This window comes from Diorhabda carinulata, chromosome 6 (genome assembly GCF_026250575.1).
Source record: "Diorhabda carinulata isolate Delta chromosome 6, icDioCari1.1, whole genome shotgun sequence".
NCBI classification, from domain to species: Eukaryota; Metazoa; Arthropoda; class Insecta; order Coleoptera; family Chrysomelidae; genus Diorhabda; species Diorhabda carinulata.
In genome coordinates, this window is record NC_079465.1 from 12517090 (window position 1) to 12536654 (window position 19565).

General features: G+C 33.8%; 2 protein-coding genes across 9 annotated transcripts in view; one reads left to right on the forward strand and one right to left on the reverse strand.

Annotated features, from left to right (window-relative positions):
- Positions 1–2855, reverse strand: part of LOC130896046 (uncharacterized) — a 56157-nt gene extending 53302 nt beyond the window's left edge. For all 5 annotated transcript variants that reach the window (XM_057803805.1, XM_057803809.1, XM_057803807.1 and 2 more), the window contains exon 1: positions 2715–2855. In XM_057803805.1, coding sequence (XP_057659788.1) covers positions 2715–2756 — 42 coding nt within the window. In that variant the 5' untranslated portion in view covers positions 2757–2855. The remainder of the gene's footprint in view (positions 1–2714) is intronic.
- LOC130896047 (alpha-tocopherol transfer protein-like) overlaps positions 1–19565 on the forward strand; it is a 125817-nt gene that overhangs the window by 81367 nt on the left and 24885 nt on the right. For 3 of the 4 annotated variants that reach the window (XM_057803810.1, XM_057803811.1, XM_057803812.1), the window contains exons 1-4: positions 2741–2986; positions 14902–15154; positions 15575–15758; positions 17234–17637. The exons of the other annotated variant lie outside the window; for it this stretch is intronic. In XM_057803810.1, coding sequence (XP_057659793.1) covers positions 2942–2986; positions 14902–15154; positions 15575–15758; positions 17234–17637 — 886 coding nt within the window. In that variant the 5' untranslated portion in view covers positions 2741–2941. Of the gene's footprint in view, positions 1–2740; positions 2987–14901; positions 15155–15574; positions 15759–17233; positions 17638–19565 lie in introns of those variants that run through there. 4 annotated transcript variants of the gene reach the window in all.

The window sequence follows — 19565 nt, forward strand, 5'->3', positions numbered from 1 at the left end:
GCCATGGCAAATACATCCCCTCTACATTCCAACTGCTCCAAAACGCAATAAATCTACTACAAGAGAAATCCCCGTACCTAGGATTATCATTGCTGATAAAATTCTCTCGAAGACCATCTATTCACTCACCTCAAATTTTCTTTGACTATTTCCTTCGAAAAATTTAAGCCAACCAAAAAGCTGTAATATTTTATGTTTACCTAGCAACGATCAAATTTCAGCGATAATACTGCACTAGTGCAAATTATCGATAATTTGCACTAGTGCCAAATTTTCGTCTAGGATTAATAAACATCATTTGGTTTTAATTTTATATTTTAAGAAAAGGAACAATTATTGTTTATGTTAAATTAAATTTTTCTCAGGAAATAGTCTGCCAAAATGCCCTCTCGTGCATGTCAAATTGTCTCATAATTTCCTCTCGTGCGCATTCGCGCACTCGAGAAAATTAAATTATCGACAATTTGACATGCACTCGGGACATTAATATTGATAACTCCCCTCTACCTATTGTGAATCAGTGCAAAATCCTTGGTATGACTTTTCATTCTCGACTCAACTGGAATCACCATATTCATGATGTAAAAGGCATTTGCCTAAAGAGGCTGGACATAATTAAAACCCTCAGCCACCTTCAATGGGGCTCCAATGAAACTATACTGCTAAGAGTTTACAGAGCTCTCATACGCTCAAAGCTTGACTATGGTTGTTTTATCTATATGTCCGCTTCCAAGTCTAAAACTGACTCATTGAACTCTATATACAACACCGCTCTTCGTCTTTGCCTTGGTGCCTTTCGCTCAAGCTCCGCCGCTAGTGTCAATGTTGAAACTAATGAGTCACCACTATCCTTAAGACGACAATCTCTTCTCCTGTCATATGCTGCTAAAGTATCTTCCAATCCTTCTAATCCTGTCCATTTTCTACTTACCACCACTTCCGTACATATCAACTCACGAACAGCTGTAAATTCAATCCCTCAATTGCTCGCACCTCCACTCCAAAATACCAACCTCTCGTTGACCTTTCCACTTTCTTTGCCTTCTTCTCCCACTTGGATAAAAAATATTCCCATAGTGGATACCTCACTAACCATCTACAATAAACCCGAATCCCCTAGCGTTCTTGTAGAGAAAGCATTCTTGGAAATTCTGCATAAAAAATCCTTCGACCTAATTCTCTATACGGATGCCTCCATAGCTGAATCCGGTGTCGGTTGCGCAGTCACTGCAAACCACGAACTCATAAGTTCTTTCCGCTTACCCTCGACGTGTAGTGTTTACACTGGTGAACTATACAGTATCCTTATTCAAGCTTTCAAATATATTTCTTCCCCCCATAAACATATCGCCATATGTACTGATTCTCTTTCATCCATACAGTCAATCACAACCAAATTCACCGACCATCCAATAGTCCAAAACATTCATGACACCTACCATACTCTCATTGCTCTTAATATAACAGTCTCTCTCATCTAGCTTCCATCGCACACTGGAATTGCTGGAAACGAATGTGCCGATCGCCATGCCAAAGAAGCCGCAAAGAATCAAATCCCAGTTCAGTTGGTCAATGATCTGAAGATTAACTTCAAACACTTCATTAAAAAATCTTGGCAAGAGTACTACAGCACTATATCAAATCCACCCATCTACTTCTCACATTTCCCTAAACTTTTTGAATAGGAGAGAAGCTGTGACAATAAGAAGACTTCGGATCAAGCACGCGAAAATTACTCACGACTATTTGATGTCGTCCTGTCTGCCGAACTTGTCAAGTTCCTGTGACTGTTAAACACATCCTCACCAACTGCAGAGAATATTCTACCGCATATCAACAAATTGATATGAAAACCAACCTCAAGGAGACACTTAACTGCCCGACGGAAATAAGGAAAATCGTGCAGTTTCTTAAAGCCACCAAGCTGTTTAAGAAAATATAATTTAATTTAAGCATTGTAATAGATTTTGTAACAGTCCTGTATTTAACTTATGATTGTTTTTGTGTGCCAATGACCAAAGCTGTCGAGGCACATTAAACTGAAATAAAAAAAAATAAAAAAATAAATAATACGATTATATAAAAAGTGAATATATCATGAATCATCATTCCCACACAATTAAATCGTCAATACTCATTTACAACTGCTATATTTTTCACGTCTAGTAAGATAAATAGTACAAATTTCTGAAATACTGAAAAAATTTAGGTTACTTTTCATAACAGCTAGATTTGTAGCCAAAGTGAAGCATGAATAAGAAAAAGAAAACATATTTAAACGAATATGATTCAAAAGCGCTAACTCGACAAAGTGGAGGTATCGATACGATATGTTTCTGACACGTGAGGGCACAGCTTACTGGACTGTTATAGCAAAATTATATGTAAAATGGTTCTATTATGGGAATACCAGAAGGGCTTAGCAATAAATGGCGCATATTTGAATGGTATACTAACTTTGAAAGCGATTAATATTAATCTTTCATTATATTTCTTATAATCTTGGCAAAGTGTACATTTCAAAAATATATATAGAATACCCCAACATATTCAAATATAATGATGTATCTGTCAGAATATAATTATAAATCATTATAAAAACACGGAATGTATAAATTTATTTAAAATTATGTGACATTGTCGCTTCTCTGTATCAATTTATTTGTGGGGATACATTTAGAAATGAATTTTATATATATTTCAAATAAACTTACTGGTACTTTGAGTTTACACACATTCTTCAACACTGAATTCATTACAAAAATATTGTGCAATATGAAACAGATATAAGGGACCGACGACAGATAATTTTGATATGATGACTGACATTAAAAAATGTCTTGATTGTAAACATCAAATTATTGGAAACAAAAATTTTGGTTCTGTCATTCCGTAAGTCAGCGTGAAAATTGTGTTTTAGAGTAATCAAAATTTTTGTGAAATGTTTAAACTGTTGAACCTGTTTATTCCTATACCAATCATATCGGTAAGTTTTAATCAGATATTATTCAAAATTTTTTTTATAAAATCAAATTGTTACATTGTTCATATAAATTTTAATGCTTCCGAATAATTATGATACCAAACTAATTACCCATGGTAAAAGAGAACATAAATATGACAGGAAAAAATGATTTTCTCAATATTTTTTATTCTTGATTGAGAAATGTTATGTTGTATTTTATATTAATAAGTTTATCGACTATAGAAAAATGGACTAAACCGTCCATCCAAAGTATCCATATATACCTATCTTAAAGGTTTTTACAGACTCAATGCTACTCATTAGGATATCCAAAACACCTTCAGTATATTGATCACTTTATTCCTGAAATATCACGTTGACAGCAATGTCAATCAATTCGTGACGAATAGTCATAATTTCACTCATAATATTCAAAGGAAATCAACATCTGATTATACTTTCGCGTGATAAAAAGTATTTTACGAAACATCACGTTGAGATCTATGATGTACGGTAACTACGCGAACAAAATTCATGCATTTCATTCGTTTATTTAAATGATGGTAAATCGTAACATTCCCAAACCTCTTTGTAACAGTTCTTTTTGAATCTAGAAGCTTAAAGTTTTATTATCAAGGAAATGTATTGTACTAAGAAATGACTCTGAATATTGATCAAGAAATGGAAAACTGTTATTCAATAGCTATTCAATGAACGAGTGTATTCATAATGACGGTTAACAATCTAGATAATTTAATGTCGATACTCGAGATTGTTGATCTCCCTATTAATTCATAAGTTCACAAAAAAAATTCTCGTCTACCAATCGTGAAATCTCTATAACTCGAATGTCAAGGGAAACGCAAAAAAATTCGAGTTCACGAGTTTTCGACTTAAAGAAAACTTCGAGATACATATGATTTAACTGCTGAAATTTTGACTTACGATTTCTAAGTACAGTTTTCGATTTGTGAAGGCAAGTTTTCTTTTGATTTAAACAATTTGCATATTTTTTATCAATTATTTTTCGAGCTCAAACAATGAATTGAATCATGATCTTCGATATCATCACAGCTTTCAACAAAAGTTCGTAGTGTGTTGGTTGTAGCTCTGGCTTCTCTATTTGTTATTGGTGATTCAAAACTTGCCGGATCAGTATGATCAACGTCATTTCATTAACGTCATCGTCATCCATTATTCAGCAACAGTTAGTGTTTCAGTAGTAGCTGGATCTTCATCACCTTTTACATAATCTTCAAATTGCACTTCTATATTTTGAAGTTTATACCAGTCGACCTCTTTCCTCATGTCTGGTTCAAGAGGTTCTTCCGAAGCTTCTTCTTGTGACATCAATTCACATCTGTTGAAGCAATTTGATATTGTGGTTTCAGATTCACTTCTCCAAGCCTTGTCTACCAACCTTATTGCATGTAATACATTAATAGATAAAGATGACTGTTATTCCATATTGTTATCAGTTTCCTAAAAACTTCCTTTCTGTAAGCGGATTTAAAGTTTTTTATTATTTATTATATTATAATAATAAATATTATAATAATAGATATTGTATTGGGTGGAAAAAAATTAACTTTCATTGCTTTCAATGGCGGAATTATATTGTAAGCTGTACAGTTGTCAATGAAAAGTTATATTTTTCGTTTCTCCTTAATCATTTCCTTGTTGACTTTAATGAGCCATCCTTTGACAATTGTTATCCAGGCTTTCTTGTTATCGTAGTCTAGTGGTAGAGATTTACAACCAGAAAAACAACGAAGGCTTTCAAGCCTTCTCTATAACTAATGGTTTGACTTTTTCACAGCCTGTCATGTTTGTTGTCGGTAATATTGTTAATCGCTCTTTAATGTGCTGCCATGACATTTTTCATTTTTAAAAATAAGTGTTTTATCAGGTAATCGCTTGAAAAAAAAGGCCAGTCTCGTCAGCATTAAAGACATCTTTTGGCTCATAATCCTTCAATAAACTTTCCAACTCAATTATCCATTCATCACATATCTCGTTATTGATACTTGTACTTTTACCGCAAACTTTCCTAAACACAATTTCGTGACGCTTCTTAAAATTTACCAACCAACCATGGCACGAAAAGAACTGTGTCCCAGTGATTAATTCTTCTGCCTTTTCGTAAGATAGGCCCAGGTACACATATATTTTTGTCCTGACACTGTTTGAACCAGGTGAGTAAGTATTCTTCTAAATCAGGAAACTCAGCTAGATGCCGTCTTTTGCTAGACAAATTGCTACTTGATTCGTATCTTTGCAATATTTCGGCTTCATTCTTAATTATTGTAGACAAGAGATTCTTAATCGGTTACTTTATCCATAACGAATGCATAGTGAAAGATGAAGAAACCCAAATATTTCCGTAGGACATAAGTCGGTTGCCATTATCACGAGGTCACTGCCAATATAACGATTGTGTGAAAAGTTTCTAAAGAAACAAGACATTTGTTCCATAATGATCTCCATTCTCCAGCATAGTCTTTTTTTAGGTCTATATATACACTTAGTCTAGCGATGCTCTAATCTTTTTAACCTTTCCAAATAATAGTTGCCTATAACATCGTCGTCTGATGAAAATCTCTCTGCTGCATGTGAAATTTCCAAGCTGGGAAACAGGAAAAGTCACTGAGTGCCAGATTTGGAGAATACGGTGGGTGGTCAGCCAATTTGGGAATTTTTGCAAAGGCGAAATGTGATAAGTTACGTTGTCCTGATTGAAAAGTAATTTTTTTTCTTCAAAAGTGGTCTCTTTCTTGCAATTTCTCTTTGCTGTAATAGTGCGTAATAATCTTCTATTATTACTAACCATCTTGAAAATAGTCTGTAAATACAATCTCATAACCATTTGCATTTTTCGGTGTGGGTCTACCATTTACAATTCACTGTCTTGACAGCTTTTTATCATGTCAGGAGTTTAAGGATGGATCTAAGTTTCAGCTACAGTTATGAATGAAGTAGAAGGTTGCTTTTCTGAAAGTATACTATGATAAGGCACATTATCCATTTCTATTAACGACGGTTCTTCTAAATTAGGAATTAAGTGTAAATATTTCGCTGTTCATTTCACCATGGTAATTCGACGACGATGATTTATAGGAAACCCTAAACTGGCATTTTCTACGATACGTTCCGACGAACCAGCGTGAACAATAATAACACGTTTACCATCGCAAACTCCTGGTTTACGTACAATTTTAATATTATTGTCATGCCAAGAACTTGATTTGTTTACTTTGGCATATATCCATGTTTTATCAACAAATATAATTTATGAAAAGATACTATCATAATTTTCTCTTAATTTTCAAAGAAATCATTATATTTCAATCCCAAATGTTTCAATAACACAATTTGCTTATTCTTCCATTCGTCTTTCCCCATGTTTCGCTAAAAAAAAGTTTAAAACTACCCAATCTGTATAATTACACTCATATTAAATTACCAGATTCCATACTATAAGCAACTTATACTTATTTGAAGTGTCAGCTGACTTTAATCTAATGGTTAAGGACATAGGACGACATTGAATGATTGTTTCACATATTTATTTACTTACTTTGTCCATCTATGTTATATAAGGTATTCCGTAGTGCAATTTTGGGATAGATCTGTTTTTAGTAGTGTTGGGAAACTTGTATTATTTTCATTCCTTTTTTTTAACAGAACATATCGTTTTTACACATATTTTCAGCGCAGTTGTCATTGTAATCTTCACATCATTGTAGGTATTATAAAAAGTTTACAAGTTGACGATATAATAAATTTCTACTTATCACATACTGATTTTAATAATAAATACAGATCCAGTGCAAAAATTCGCTAAAAACGACACAGTAAGCAAAGCTCAAGACAATCGATCATAGGCTATCATGTTTGATTTTTATTGATATAGAAAACATGTGTAATATTAATCGTAGAACTTCCACTGGTCCTACTATACATATATGGTATGCCTCAATTATTACGGAAACGGCTTGTACGATTTTTATAAATTTTTGTTCGCAAGGGTCTTGTGATGCGGCCGGTATTATGGTAGTTTCTACATTGTCATCAGATTTTTTCTTTTTCAGGAAAAATAATGAACTGTGTTATTTCAAATAGATCACCCTATATACTTTGTGTTTTTAGAAAACCTTAGGAAATTCTTATTATTTTTTATTTAATATTCTCTATACCTTAATGCTATAATTTCCGAGTTATAGCTACATTTGCAGTAACTCCACCAAAGTTACAATAAATATTATACATTTAGATGGCCACGATTAAATAAATTCGTTTAATTTGATTATTCTTCAATAATTTATGTGCTAATACAAATCTCGTAACAAGGTCTAGTGTCAGTAAGTTAGTAAAAAGTTTAACAAAACTGGTACAGTAAAATATTTATCCAAATTATTACGCAGAAAACCTACAACAACTGAAGACAGATCTTTAAATGTTTGTGTCATGTTAGAAGTAGATCCACATTTGTGAGGTAGAAAAATTACAAATTTTAGAAAACATACAGAAAAGGCAATTACAGCAGGTGCTCAAAATCTTGTCCATTAACTTCAATACAACAATGCAATTTTTAAAACTTTGCAATACATTTTGCAACATCCCTGTATGCTCAATTCTTCTTATTTCTGTGGTATTCCTATCTTCTAATTCCTGAATATTGGCAGGTTTTGTATAAGGTATAAACGATGCTTTTTAAGTGACCCCACAGGAAATAGTCTAAAGGATTCATGTCGGGTGATCGCAAACACATTATTCAGGTATTGCCTCACCACATACGCATAGTGAGGTGGGGCACCATCTTGTTGTAGCCAATATTTGTCGTTTGTGATATTGTTATTGTTTGAACATTTCTAATAAGGTTTTTTTTTAATGTAATTGAAAATACTAACTTGTATTTGGAAATATCCAATCCAACTCAAGTATAATTGTTCACGCCAGAATTAATTCAAAACTCATGAAAACTGGCAACGCTGTCCGACCAACCGACTACTGAGCGAATGGAAGAAATGAGATATATAATAAGTTCTGTTGTTAAAGCTATGTAAAAAATTTTCTTACAAATAAATGTTAATGTGAACGTGTTAATAATAACTATAATACAAAACATGGTCCTTACGAGCGGATTATAAACAAAACCAGTGAAAATTCGCAATAAACAATATATTATTAACAACTATAACCCAAAAACAATTTACCACGTGCTGCAAGCAACTATCAACGAGTGCAAAGTGATCGACCAAACAAGTAGTCGATACAATATCACGGCGACCAGACATCAACTCAACTGGCCGACTAGTTCAATTGCAAGAATCAGGCAGTTCGACCGAAATCAGAGTGAGTTTGTTCCAAATTATTTATTTCCGAATTTTTCTTTCCATTTGCGATTTCAAAGCTTCTCTGTTTGTGCTTGAACAATTTGACAATATAAAATGGCAGAACTTGGCAAACTAATAAAGAAAAGAGGTGTAATTAAAGCTCAGTTAACTATTTTCACAAAAGCGGTAAATGAATTTGCAACTATATCTAATTTAAGCCAAACAGAAGTTACAAAATTAAAAGATAGGTTACGTGATGCCGAAAATTATCTTGACGAATTCAAATCATATCAATTAGAAATAGAGTTACAGGATGATATAAATTTAGATGAGCAATTAATCGAACGAGAGAGATTTGAAAATTCATATTATGATGCAATCGCTGTTGCTAAAAACATTTTACAAAGCTACAATAATCACGATAATGATACAAATCTTAGCGTGATTTCAGACAAAGCTTGTTGTAAAAACGAGGGTATAAAGCTTCCGGATATATCACTTCCTAAATTCAGTGGAAACTTTGAAGATTGGTTAGAATTCAGGGACACATATAAATGCCTTATTCATGATAGTAAAAAATTAGATAATATTCAAAAATTTTATTACTTGCGAAGTGCACTAGGAGGAACAGCAGCGGCGTCCATTTCCAAAATCAAATATACGGCCGACAATTATGAAGTGGCATGGGCCACAATTTCAAAAAGATTTGACAATACTAAAAAATTAATATATGAACATATTAGAGCTATTTTTTCATTAGAAAATATACAAAAACCGACAGCTGAAAAACTACAAAATTTAGCTGACGATATTCACAAACATTTGGGATCTATTGAACAATTGGGGCAAAATATAACTAATTGGGATCCTCTACTAATTTTTTGGATTACTAATAAATTAGATACTAGCTCAAACCTTGAATGGGAAAGGGAAAATAGGGATCAGGAAGAATTGCCAAAGTTAGATAAATTCCTACAATTTTTACAAAAACGTTCCAATTTTCTTAATATGTTAGAATCAAAGAACAGTCTCAGTTTAAATAAATCAGATTCAAAATTTAGTAATGAGGAAAATAAATTCAATAAACAAAGTAGAGTAAGGTCATTGACCTCAAGTACATATACATGCTCCTATTGCAAGAAAGAGCATTCAATATATCGTTGTGCAGAGTTTCTCGGATTAACAATAACACAAAAAAAAGATTTTGTCAAAAAATCAAATCTTTGCCATAACTGTTTGCGTTCGGGTCACTCTGTCAAACAGTGTAAATTAGGGCCTTGCAAAGTGTGTAAAGCTTGGCACAATACAATTTTGCATGAAAAACTCGAGATAGCGGACAACGCGAGCTCAAGTTCCGCAGCACTAAGCAGTGGCGTAGTGGTACCAGCGGCGGGGCAGGTGCTATTATCTACCGCCTGTTTACTCATTTCAGACAATTTCAATAATTTTCACAAAGCAAGAGCGTTATTAGATTGTGGTTCTCAAACTTCCTTCATAACGGAGGATTTGCAAAAGCGTTTGAATATTGCGACACATAAAACAGATCTTTCAATTTTCGGAATTTCAAACAATATTTCAAAGGTCAGTAAAAGGTGTAAGGTTTCATTTAAATCTATACATACCAATTTTAAAGCGCATGGCAATTGTTATATTCTAAAAGAGATTACAAGTGTGATGCCGTGTTGTCGAATCAACACGCAATCTTGGGCGATTCCAGGTGATCTAAAGCTAGCTGATCCACAATTCAATATTCCCGGACCAGTAGACATGCGCATTGGCGCGGACCTATTTTGGACAATCTTAAGCAATAACAAAATTTCGTTAGGAAAAAATATGCCGCTATTAATTGATACAGTGCTAGGTTGGGTTGTATCTGGGCAAATAAGTACTAACAACGTTGAAAAGGCTTCTTGTAATTTAAGTATAAACCAGGAATTATTAAATTCAATAGCCAAATTTTGGGAAATCGAGGAAATATCTAGCACGCGACAACTTTTTCCAGATGAACAATTTTGCGAGGACAATTTCATCAAAACTACTACCAGAGACGCGAACGGACGTTTTACAGTCACTATACCTTTGAAGCAACAACCTTCTAGTTTAGGTGAGTCGAAAGCTCAAGCCGAAAAACGTTTCTATGCATTAGAACGAAAATTCAGGAGAGATCCAATGCTGCACAGCAGATATATACAATTTATGAACGAGTATAAAGAGCTAGGCCATATGACAATTTGTAACGGCAATGATTCAAGCTTCGAATATTTCATGCCGCATCACGGAGTTTTGAGAGAAGAGAGTTTGACCACAAAACTACGGGTAGTTTTCGATGCATCAGCGCCCTCTAGCAACGGTCTATCCTTCAACAATATTCAAGTCATTGGACCCGTTTTACAAGACGATTTACTATCAATAGTCTTAAGGTTTAGGAAATATAACTATGTAGTTTCGGCAGACATAGTTAAAATGTACCGGCAAATTTCAATAACGCCCGAGCAAAGGCATTTGCAAAAAATTGTATGGCGCGAAAATCCGAGTGATAACCTGGAAGTCTACCAGCTAAATACCGTTACATACGGGCAAGCCTCTGCCAGTTATCTTGCAATACGCTGTTTAGCTAAACTCGCTGAGGATATTCAAGAAATGAACCCGGAAATAGCCGAAATCATTAAGCACGACTTTTATGTAGATGACCTGTTAACAGGTGCACCTACACTTGAGCATGCGCAATACATATGTAAAGCGATAAGTGACACTCTTAAATCGGGATGTTTCGCACTCCGAAAATGGTGCTCTAACGACACCAACGCGCTCAAAAATATAAGTTCAAATGATTTAAAATCCGATATACTAGAATTTGCGCATGATGGCAAAACAAAAACATTAGGCTTGATATGGGTTTGCAATAACGATAAGCTTCAATATAAAATTCATACCAATCCTATAGGTACAAAGGTCACAAAACGCACAATTTTATCTACTATATCAAAAATATTCGACATCCTTGGTTTACTAAGCCCATGTACTATTATCGCAAAAATGATAATGCAAAAATTATGGGAAAATAAATTAGCTTGGGATGACGCTATTCCAAAAGCTATATCTGAAAATTGGGTAAGGTTGGAGAAGGAGCTTCTTATTTTGAACGATCTTGAGTTAAACAGACAAGCTATTTGCAAGAATGCTGTTGAATTACAACTGCATGGTTTCGCTGACGCTTCGGAAAAGGCTTACGGAGCCTGTGTTTATTTGAGAAGTATTGATTCCGATCAAAAGGTTCATGTATCCCTGTTATGCGCCAAGGCAAAGGTGGCACCTATAAAAACAATACCAATCCCGCGGTTGGAATTATGCGCAGCATTGCTTCTAGCCCGCCTAACAGATAAAGCTAAAACTGCTTTGAAAATTCAATTCAAATCTTTCACACTTTGGTCGGACTCAACTATAACTCTAGCTTGGGTACGCACAAGCCCGAATCTGCTAAAAACATTCACGGCCCATAGAGTGGCAGAAATTCAGTCTCTCACTAAACACGCCGATTGGAGGCACATCCCCACCCACGATAATCCAGCAGATATTGCTTCAAGGGGAATATATCCTAGTCAAATTTTAAACTCTGATTTGTGGTGGCGCGGCCCTACTTGGCTAGCTAAGGACCCAAGTTTTTGGCCCAATGACAAGCTGGAGGTGGTTCATGATTTACCTGAACTTAAATCCAGTCTTCTGACCAATGTTGCGCCCCCTACCCTGAGTTTTCCCTTTGAACGTTTCTCAAATTTCTCAAGAATGCAACGAACAATGGCATACATTTTACGATTTAAGGATAATTGTCTTCAGAGAAATCGCAGAAGAGGCGGTTCTCTTACAGTACAGGAGTTAAGTGATTCTCTAAAATGTCTCATTCGAATTTGTCAATCTCAATCGTATTCTACCGAAATTGAAACATTGAAAAATAACAAGCCTTTGAGCTCCCATAGTAATCTATTAAGTCTTAGTCCCTTTCTAGAACCCGATGGTTTGCTACGCGTAGGAGGGCGACTAAAACATTCAAATTACTCCTTTGACAAAAGGCATCCAATTTTGATCAATTCAAAGCATCATTTTTCAAAGCTACTATTTTTACAAGAACATGAACGCCTATTGCATGGCGGCCCTCAGCTGCTCTTAAGCACTATAAGAGAAAATTACTGGGTTATATCCGGTAGAAATCTTGCACGAAAGACTGTTAAGAATTGTGTGAAATGCTTCAAATTCAATGCTAAAACCATACAGCCAATTATGGCCAACTTACCGCGCGATAGAACTAATCCTTCTAGTGCATTTTCAATAGTGGGAGTTGATTACGCGGGGCCATTTATGATTAACGATAAGAAAGGTAGAGGTTGTCGTTTAAGTAAATGTTATATTGGCGTATTTATTTGTTTATCAACTAAAGCAGTCCATTTGGAATTGATTTCTAGCCTTTCTTCAGAATCATTTATTCAAGCGCTATATCGTTTTGTCTCTAGACGAGGCAAACCATCAAAAATATTGTCCGACAATGGAACAAGCTTCGTCGGGGCACAGCGAGAGCTAAAGGATTTTCTAAAACATGGCAGCAACACTATAATCGAGAAATGTAGCTCTCAGAATATAGAGTGGAGGTTTATACCACCCTACTCTCCTCATTTCGGAGGTTTGTGGGAAGCAGCTGTCAAAAGCGTAAAGCATCATTTAAGGCGCGTTTTGACCCAAGTTCATTTATCATTTGAAGAATTTGCCACAGTTCTCGCACAAATCGAGGCGATTTTGAATTCGCGTCCTTTATGCCCACTGAGCTCTGATCCCAACGATTTTGGACCTCTTACCCCAGCTCACTTCTTGATTGGAAGACCAATAATTGCAGCACCTGATCAAGATGTCACCGACATAAAAATGAATCGACTTTCCAGATTTCAGCTCGTACAACAATTAGCACAGCACTTCTGGAACAGATGGAAATCTGAGTACATTGCGGAGCTCCAAAGACGCACCAAATGGAAGTCCAACCAAGGCCATCTAGTAGAAGATTCTCTCGTTTTAGTGAAAGGCGAGAACACTATGCCCACTCAGTGGTTATTAGGTAGAATCAGCAAGCTCCATAGAGGCCCTGACGGTATCGCTAGGGTCGCTTCTATAAGAACTCCCTCTGGAGAAATCATCAAAAGAAGCTTTCAAAAAATCTGCCCCCTTCCAGTTGACCTTTGAAAGCCATCCTTATGCTTTCAACGCGGGGAGTATGTTCACGCCAGAATTAATTCAAAACTCATGAAAACTGGCAACGCTGTCCGACCAACCGACTACTGAGCGAATGGAAGAAATGAGATATATAATAAGTTCTGTTGTTAAAGCTATGTAAAAAATTTTCTTACAAATAAATGTTAATGTGAACGTGTTAATAATAACTATAATACAAAACAATAATACTATTTTCCAATAAATCTAAATACGCTGGACCATTTAAATTACCCTCAATGAAAGAAGGACCAATTATTTTATCGCCTATTATTCCAGCCCATATATTCAGTTTTTTGGGATTGTTACATGATCAGTATCTACAATTATGCCAATTCATTTTTCCATTAATACGAAAAATGGCATAACATTACTTAACAAATTTGGATCGTTTTAATTGTAACATTTTTCCATCATTATGTCTGCAAACTCTTCAAGTCTATCCGAATTGTCATCTGACAACTCTTGAACCTAAATTTATTATCACGTGAAATTTTTATTACGGATGTTTGCGAAATATCAAGTTCCCTGGATATTTGTCTAGTTTTCAAGTGTGGATCGTTTTATAACAGGACACAAACATCTGAACATTTGTTTTCAGCTGATGTAGTTTTTCTGCGCCTTGATTTGAATAAATCTTTTACTGGACCAATTTCGTTAAACTTTCTTACTTATTTACTGGCAGTATATCTTGTTCGAATTTCGGTTAGGATATAAATTATTAAAAATATTACACGTTTTCTTTAAATTTTCCAAAATATCAATTCGTCCTTTTTCACATAAACAATCCATTGTGACTTTTAATAAACTTCAACAATAATAATTTACCGAAAATTTGTTATTGTAGCAGTCATAGCCACCTAAATGTATTATTTTAACTTCGGCAGAGTTAACACAAATGTAGCTATAACTCTGAAATTATGGCATTCAGTTATAGGAAACGTTACATGAGTAATAATCAGTATTTATAGAGATTTCGAAAAGCAAAAAATATAGAGGGTAATCCATTTGAAATAACAAAGGTCATTATTTTCCCGGAAAAAGGAAAAATCTGACAACAATGTAGATATCACCATAACACCTACCGTATTATAAAATCCCTTGTACACAAAAAATTATAAAAATCGCACAAGTGGTTTCCGAGATAATAAGAGCGTTCCATACATAAAATTCACTCTTAATATCTTCATTCGATATAAACCTGTATAATAATAATTTATGGAACATTCACGTTTTCTATCTAAAACTTTACACGGGGTGATCCTTTGTTCGTCATTATTCGTCTTTGCTATTTATCTCTCAGTTTAAATCTCTCCATCAATAAATTTATCTCAAATGAAATTCTTGCAGATTTCATCTCAAGCCCTTAAAAAGCTTAAAACAGTATGCACACAAACGAAAAATGTTTGTGCTCTATTCACAAGAAACATAGAGTCATGGAAAAATATATTTATGCCCAGAGTTCAAACATACAATACTCCTACTAAGGGATGCGGAAATTTCTTAGACTTTTTCAGAATGTCAACTATCTGCAATAATATTAGGGCGAATGAAAGTTCTATGGAACCTCAAAAAATTATGATTGGGAAGAATCTTGAAACAGGTAACTATGTACAATTATAAAGCATTCATAAGGTCAACAGAGTTTTTAATTCAATTTTATAGTCATAATTGTACTGGTCCAGGAGAAATTGGCGCATGAGTCCCGAAAACTATTCCACCTCATTATGTGATGTTCATTGTAAATTCGATATTCATTCGTTAAAATTCCTCCTGCGAACACATATTTCAACGAATATTTCATTCAAATAGACCCGTAATTGTTGCTCACCCCATACCAGACGTTCTCTTATGTGTACGTCTGGTGTCCGATTTCCAGTAACTTTACTATGATCGTTAGTGGATCTACATTTTATGATAATTTATCGTTAATACTCACTGCATAATACACAATCAACTAATGGGTTTCTTTAAACTCATGGAAACAAATGTTCGAGTTGAGGACAATTGTAGATTTTTGTAGGTAGCTGTTGTTTATCTAGCAAGGGAAGACTGAGACCCGTTATAAAAATATTGAGAAATTTCGATAGGTCATCATCTCCACTTCGATCAGATGTTCCAACAAAGAGAAAATTACAACAATTAGATGGAGATTGTTTTTTATCTATCTTAGAAATACCAAAACCCACGAAAATGAGAAAATATCGGTAGGTATTTGTAGTTTATGTTGATTTATGTTACCTAGTATCCTTATCAACTTCACACATTAATTTCTTTTAAAGGTTAAGGTTTTCTTGTATTTATCTATATAAGAAATGGTGGATAGATTTAAAATATGTTGATCAGTTTATCTTTTTTTCTAAATCAATCAGTCCTTATCAGACGTGAAACTTGCTGTTTTGTATAATTCATATTTCTGTATTTTATTTATCATACCCTTTACTTTACTACAACTTAAAGTATTTAGTTGATCTGTTACGCTATCTTATTCTATTTGGTATTTGTTTCAATTCTTCTACATTATAAATACATCAGTCTTAACTAATACCCGATTGAGGATTTTTATTTTCTTCAGTTTTGCTTAAAAGTAATCACCTTCTGAAAAACAGAATGATGGGTGACCTTCGTAAACTTTTGGATTTCTTATTTACTGTGTGCTGACACCCATATTAGAAAGACTTTGCTTCTAGACATTCCATTAGAAGCTTCGACTTGATATTTCAACAGATGATTGCTATTATACCCACTTCGCCCTCAGATAAAAGTGACACATATTTTACGATGGTTCTGATACATATTGAATTGTGTAGAGCTTCTGAATGGCCCGAAACTTCTTTAAAAGTGCTGGGGTACGTCGGTAGTATTTGATTCTTAGTCCATATACTGCTATTCCCGTTCCAACTGCGGTTTTGGAAGCATTATTATACCATAACATATTTTCTGATACAGTGTAATTTCAATTCTTTGTGGTACTTATCAATTTATCTCATCAAAGGTATTTGTATTTTTTTTGCCAAGTGCATGACAATAATTAGCAAACCATATTGGTTCTCAATTCAGATTCAGATTCACATGTGAGTAGGGATGCGAGATCTGATTTCCAAATGGGTGAGAAGTTTTTTAGTCAGTTCTCTCAGGACGCGAATCGCTTTCTCTTTGACAGATTCAAGGGTTCAAAGCTTAATCAAAAGCATCCGCGTGCGATAAACATTCATTGCTATACAATTCTCTCAATAAATTGTTTCATTTTGTTTTCTTTCAAGTTTCACGTGAAATTTTACAGTTTTTCGTGGCCATACTCTTATCCTTAACAATAAAACAAAAAAAATTAGCGCTATATTGATTTGTTTAGAGTAGCCAGAGGCACTCAATCATAAAAGTTATCTTGACGGTAAAAGTTGTCAGTTGCTATTTGGTGCTGAGCCCTTTTGTAATAGATGCGTTAATCACAACAATAAATGCCTTTTTAAAATTCATTTAAAGAAGTGAATGAACCTTCTCTATATTTTTTGATTGGAAATGGACTTCAATAAAAATCGAAGAATTGAGTTTATAGCCATAAAGTAATTATTATTACTATAGACGTACACAAAATTTTATTTTTTATTTCAATTAAATCGAATCTGGTCTCAATTTAAAAAATAAATTAGCTGATTGCTACGTTAATTACTTTTGAATCTAGGGAATACTCTACAAAATCATTATTTGAAACATCTAGTGAAAAAAGCAAGAACAGTATATCAAAAGTGTATTCTATCTCACAAGAAAAACCTAGATATTTTGATTGGCAAAAAAATAGCGAAGGAAATTACCGAAACATCCCTTGGAAGGAAAAAGATTACGATTTGATAGGTAAATGTCTTCAAGTTTATAACCATGAAAAAGTACCTCCAAATAAGATGGAATGTCACAATAAAACGAAAGTGACCAAGAAACTATCTACTGAAAAATTACCTCAGAATACAGAAATATTATTCCCAATAAAACTGAATGATATATATGGGATTCATGGCTCAGAATCCAAAGAAGAACCAAATAAATTGAAAAAAGAAAGAATCAAAGGAAGTACTTCAAAAAATAAACAAGGTAATAGAGAATATATTCAGTTTTGACTATTTAGTAGATAAGATTTTCTAAATAAATGATACACGAAAAAATTCATGACCAATGGAAAGTATACAAAACACATTTCAATTAAACAATAATATTAATGTGTTATTAATGATATAAAATATTATTTGTTCTTATTATTTGGCATTACCCTTAGCTCTCTGTTGAAATTCCCTTAAGACTATTCTATCTATCTATCTACACATCTACACTAAGTTGGAATTTTTGGAGAGACTGCAGGTAAACTGTCCACCTTTAGTCTCTGAAGACGATAACTTGATTATTGAAAGACAGATCAGTCAGTGTAATCGTGAGTGTTGGTGCTCAACTGTAAGAAAGAATTGTCTGTGATTTTGCCCTTAATTGGTTAAAATGAAAAATGCGGATTATGCGTTCATCTAAGTAAGCTCATTCCAAAAGGACAGTCATGTTTTATAATGATCTGTTCAATAAATATGTTCCATAATGGCTGGGATTTTTTCTTAATTGGATAGTATAATCATTCACATCTTGCCAATGCACATGGGAAAATCAAGGTTATATAGACAAAAGGAATCTGTAATTCGAAATAAATTCTATAATTCAAATTTGACTTTCCTGAAAAATGCCAGTCCCGTCGATTAGTACACACAAACACGATTTCTTCGTTACAATAACAGTTTATACAAGATGTTGTTGCTTATTACTTTGTGTTTTCATAGCAGGGATATATTAAATTTGTTCTTCTTATCAGTTACAATTTAATGAAGACTGATGAAGTTATGAAAATCGAGTAATCCAATAATTAAATTAGTTCAATTTAGTAAATGTTGTTATTAATTGCCTATTTAACTTTATCCCGAATTCAATTTGACCATTTCTGAAGACCTAGTATGAAATTAATCTACACTTATTTTTTATTCGTGTTTTTAGCTCATTCAAAATTCTCCAGTTTGTTCCTTATAGTTGGCTCCCAAGTACCTCAATAGAAAAAAGTCGAAAGGATTTTGTCTCTGTGGCTCTCTCTCCATGACCATTGGATAGGTTTCCTTGGTCCTATTCATCTGACTCAAATACATTATCTATCAATACTCAAGATTATTTCTTCCGAAATAAGAAGACACCATCTCATTGAAAGCATATGTTTCCTTTCCGGACTTGTACAGAAGGTAGAAAACAAATTAGCCAATTGCTACCCTAATTATTATAAGTAGTCCAAATATCATATTCTATAGAAAGCACCAACTTTGCTATTAATCGATATTCAATATCAATCGATATCAATTTCAAAACATTTTTCCTCCAACGATGGCATCGTATCTCTTATTTCGTGACAGCCCTATATACAATATTATTGTATATGAAACATCGCGTTTAATGATACTAATGAGTCCAAGCATAAACATTTTCTGCCAAATCTCATATTTTAATGCAATAATGGAGCTTTTCGAAAACTATAGCCTGGGATTTGGTCACGTTCAATTTTCAGTGGAAATTTCAAATTTGAAACATGATTTACAACAACTTTAGATTTTTATTCCTTTTTATGCATTATATCTTAGATTATATTTATATAGTTGTATAATATATTCTGTTCATGAAAATTAATAGTAGACAGATATTTAAGAGCAATGAAAAAGTCCTCAAAACCGTAGACAATTGAAACTATTAACTTGGTCAATTTAGCAACAACAATGAACGTGCTCCGGGCTAGTTCCCAGACATTATTTCTATCACTTTCCTTTTCCATTTTTGTCCTCCTCCAATTATATGAGGATGTAAATATTGTTTATTGTCTATTATTCTCTTTGAAAACCACTTTGTTCTTCCTAAACATTTGGTCAAAACGTCAAAAATATTACCAACTATAAAATCGATTTTTAATTGAAAGAGACCTAAAGTCAAAACCATCTATCAGCAAAAAC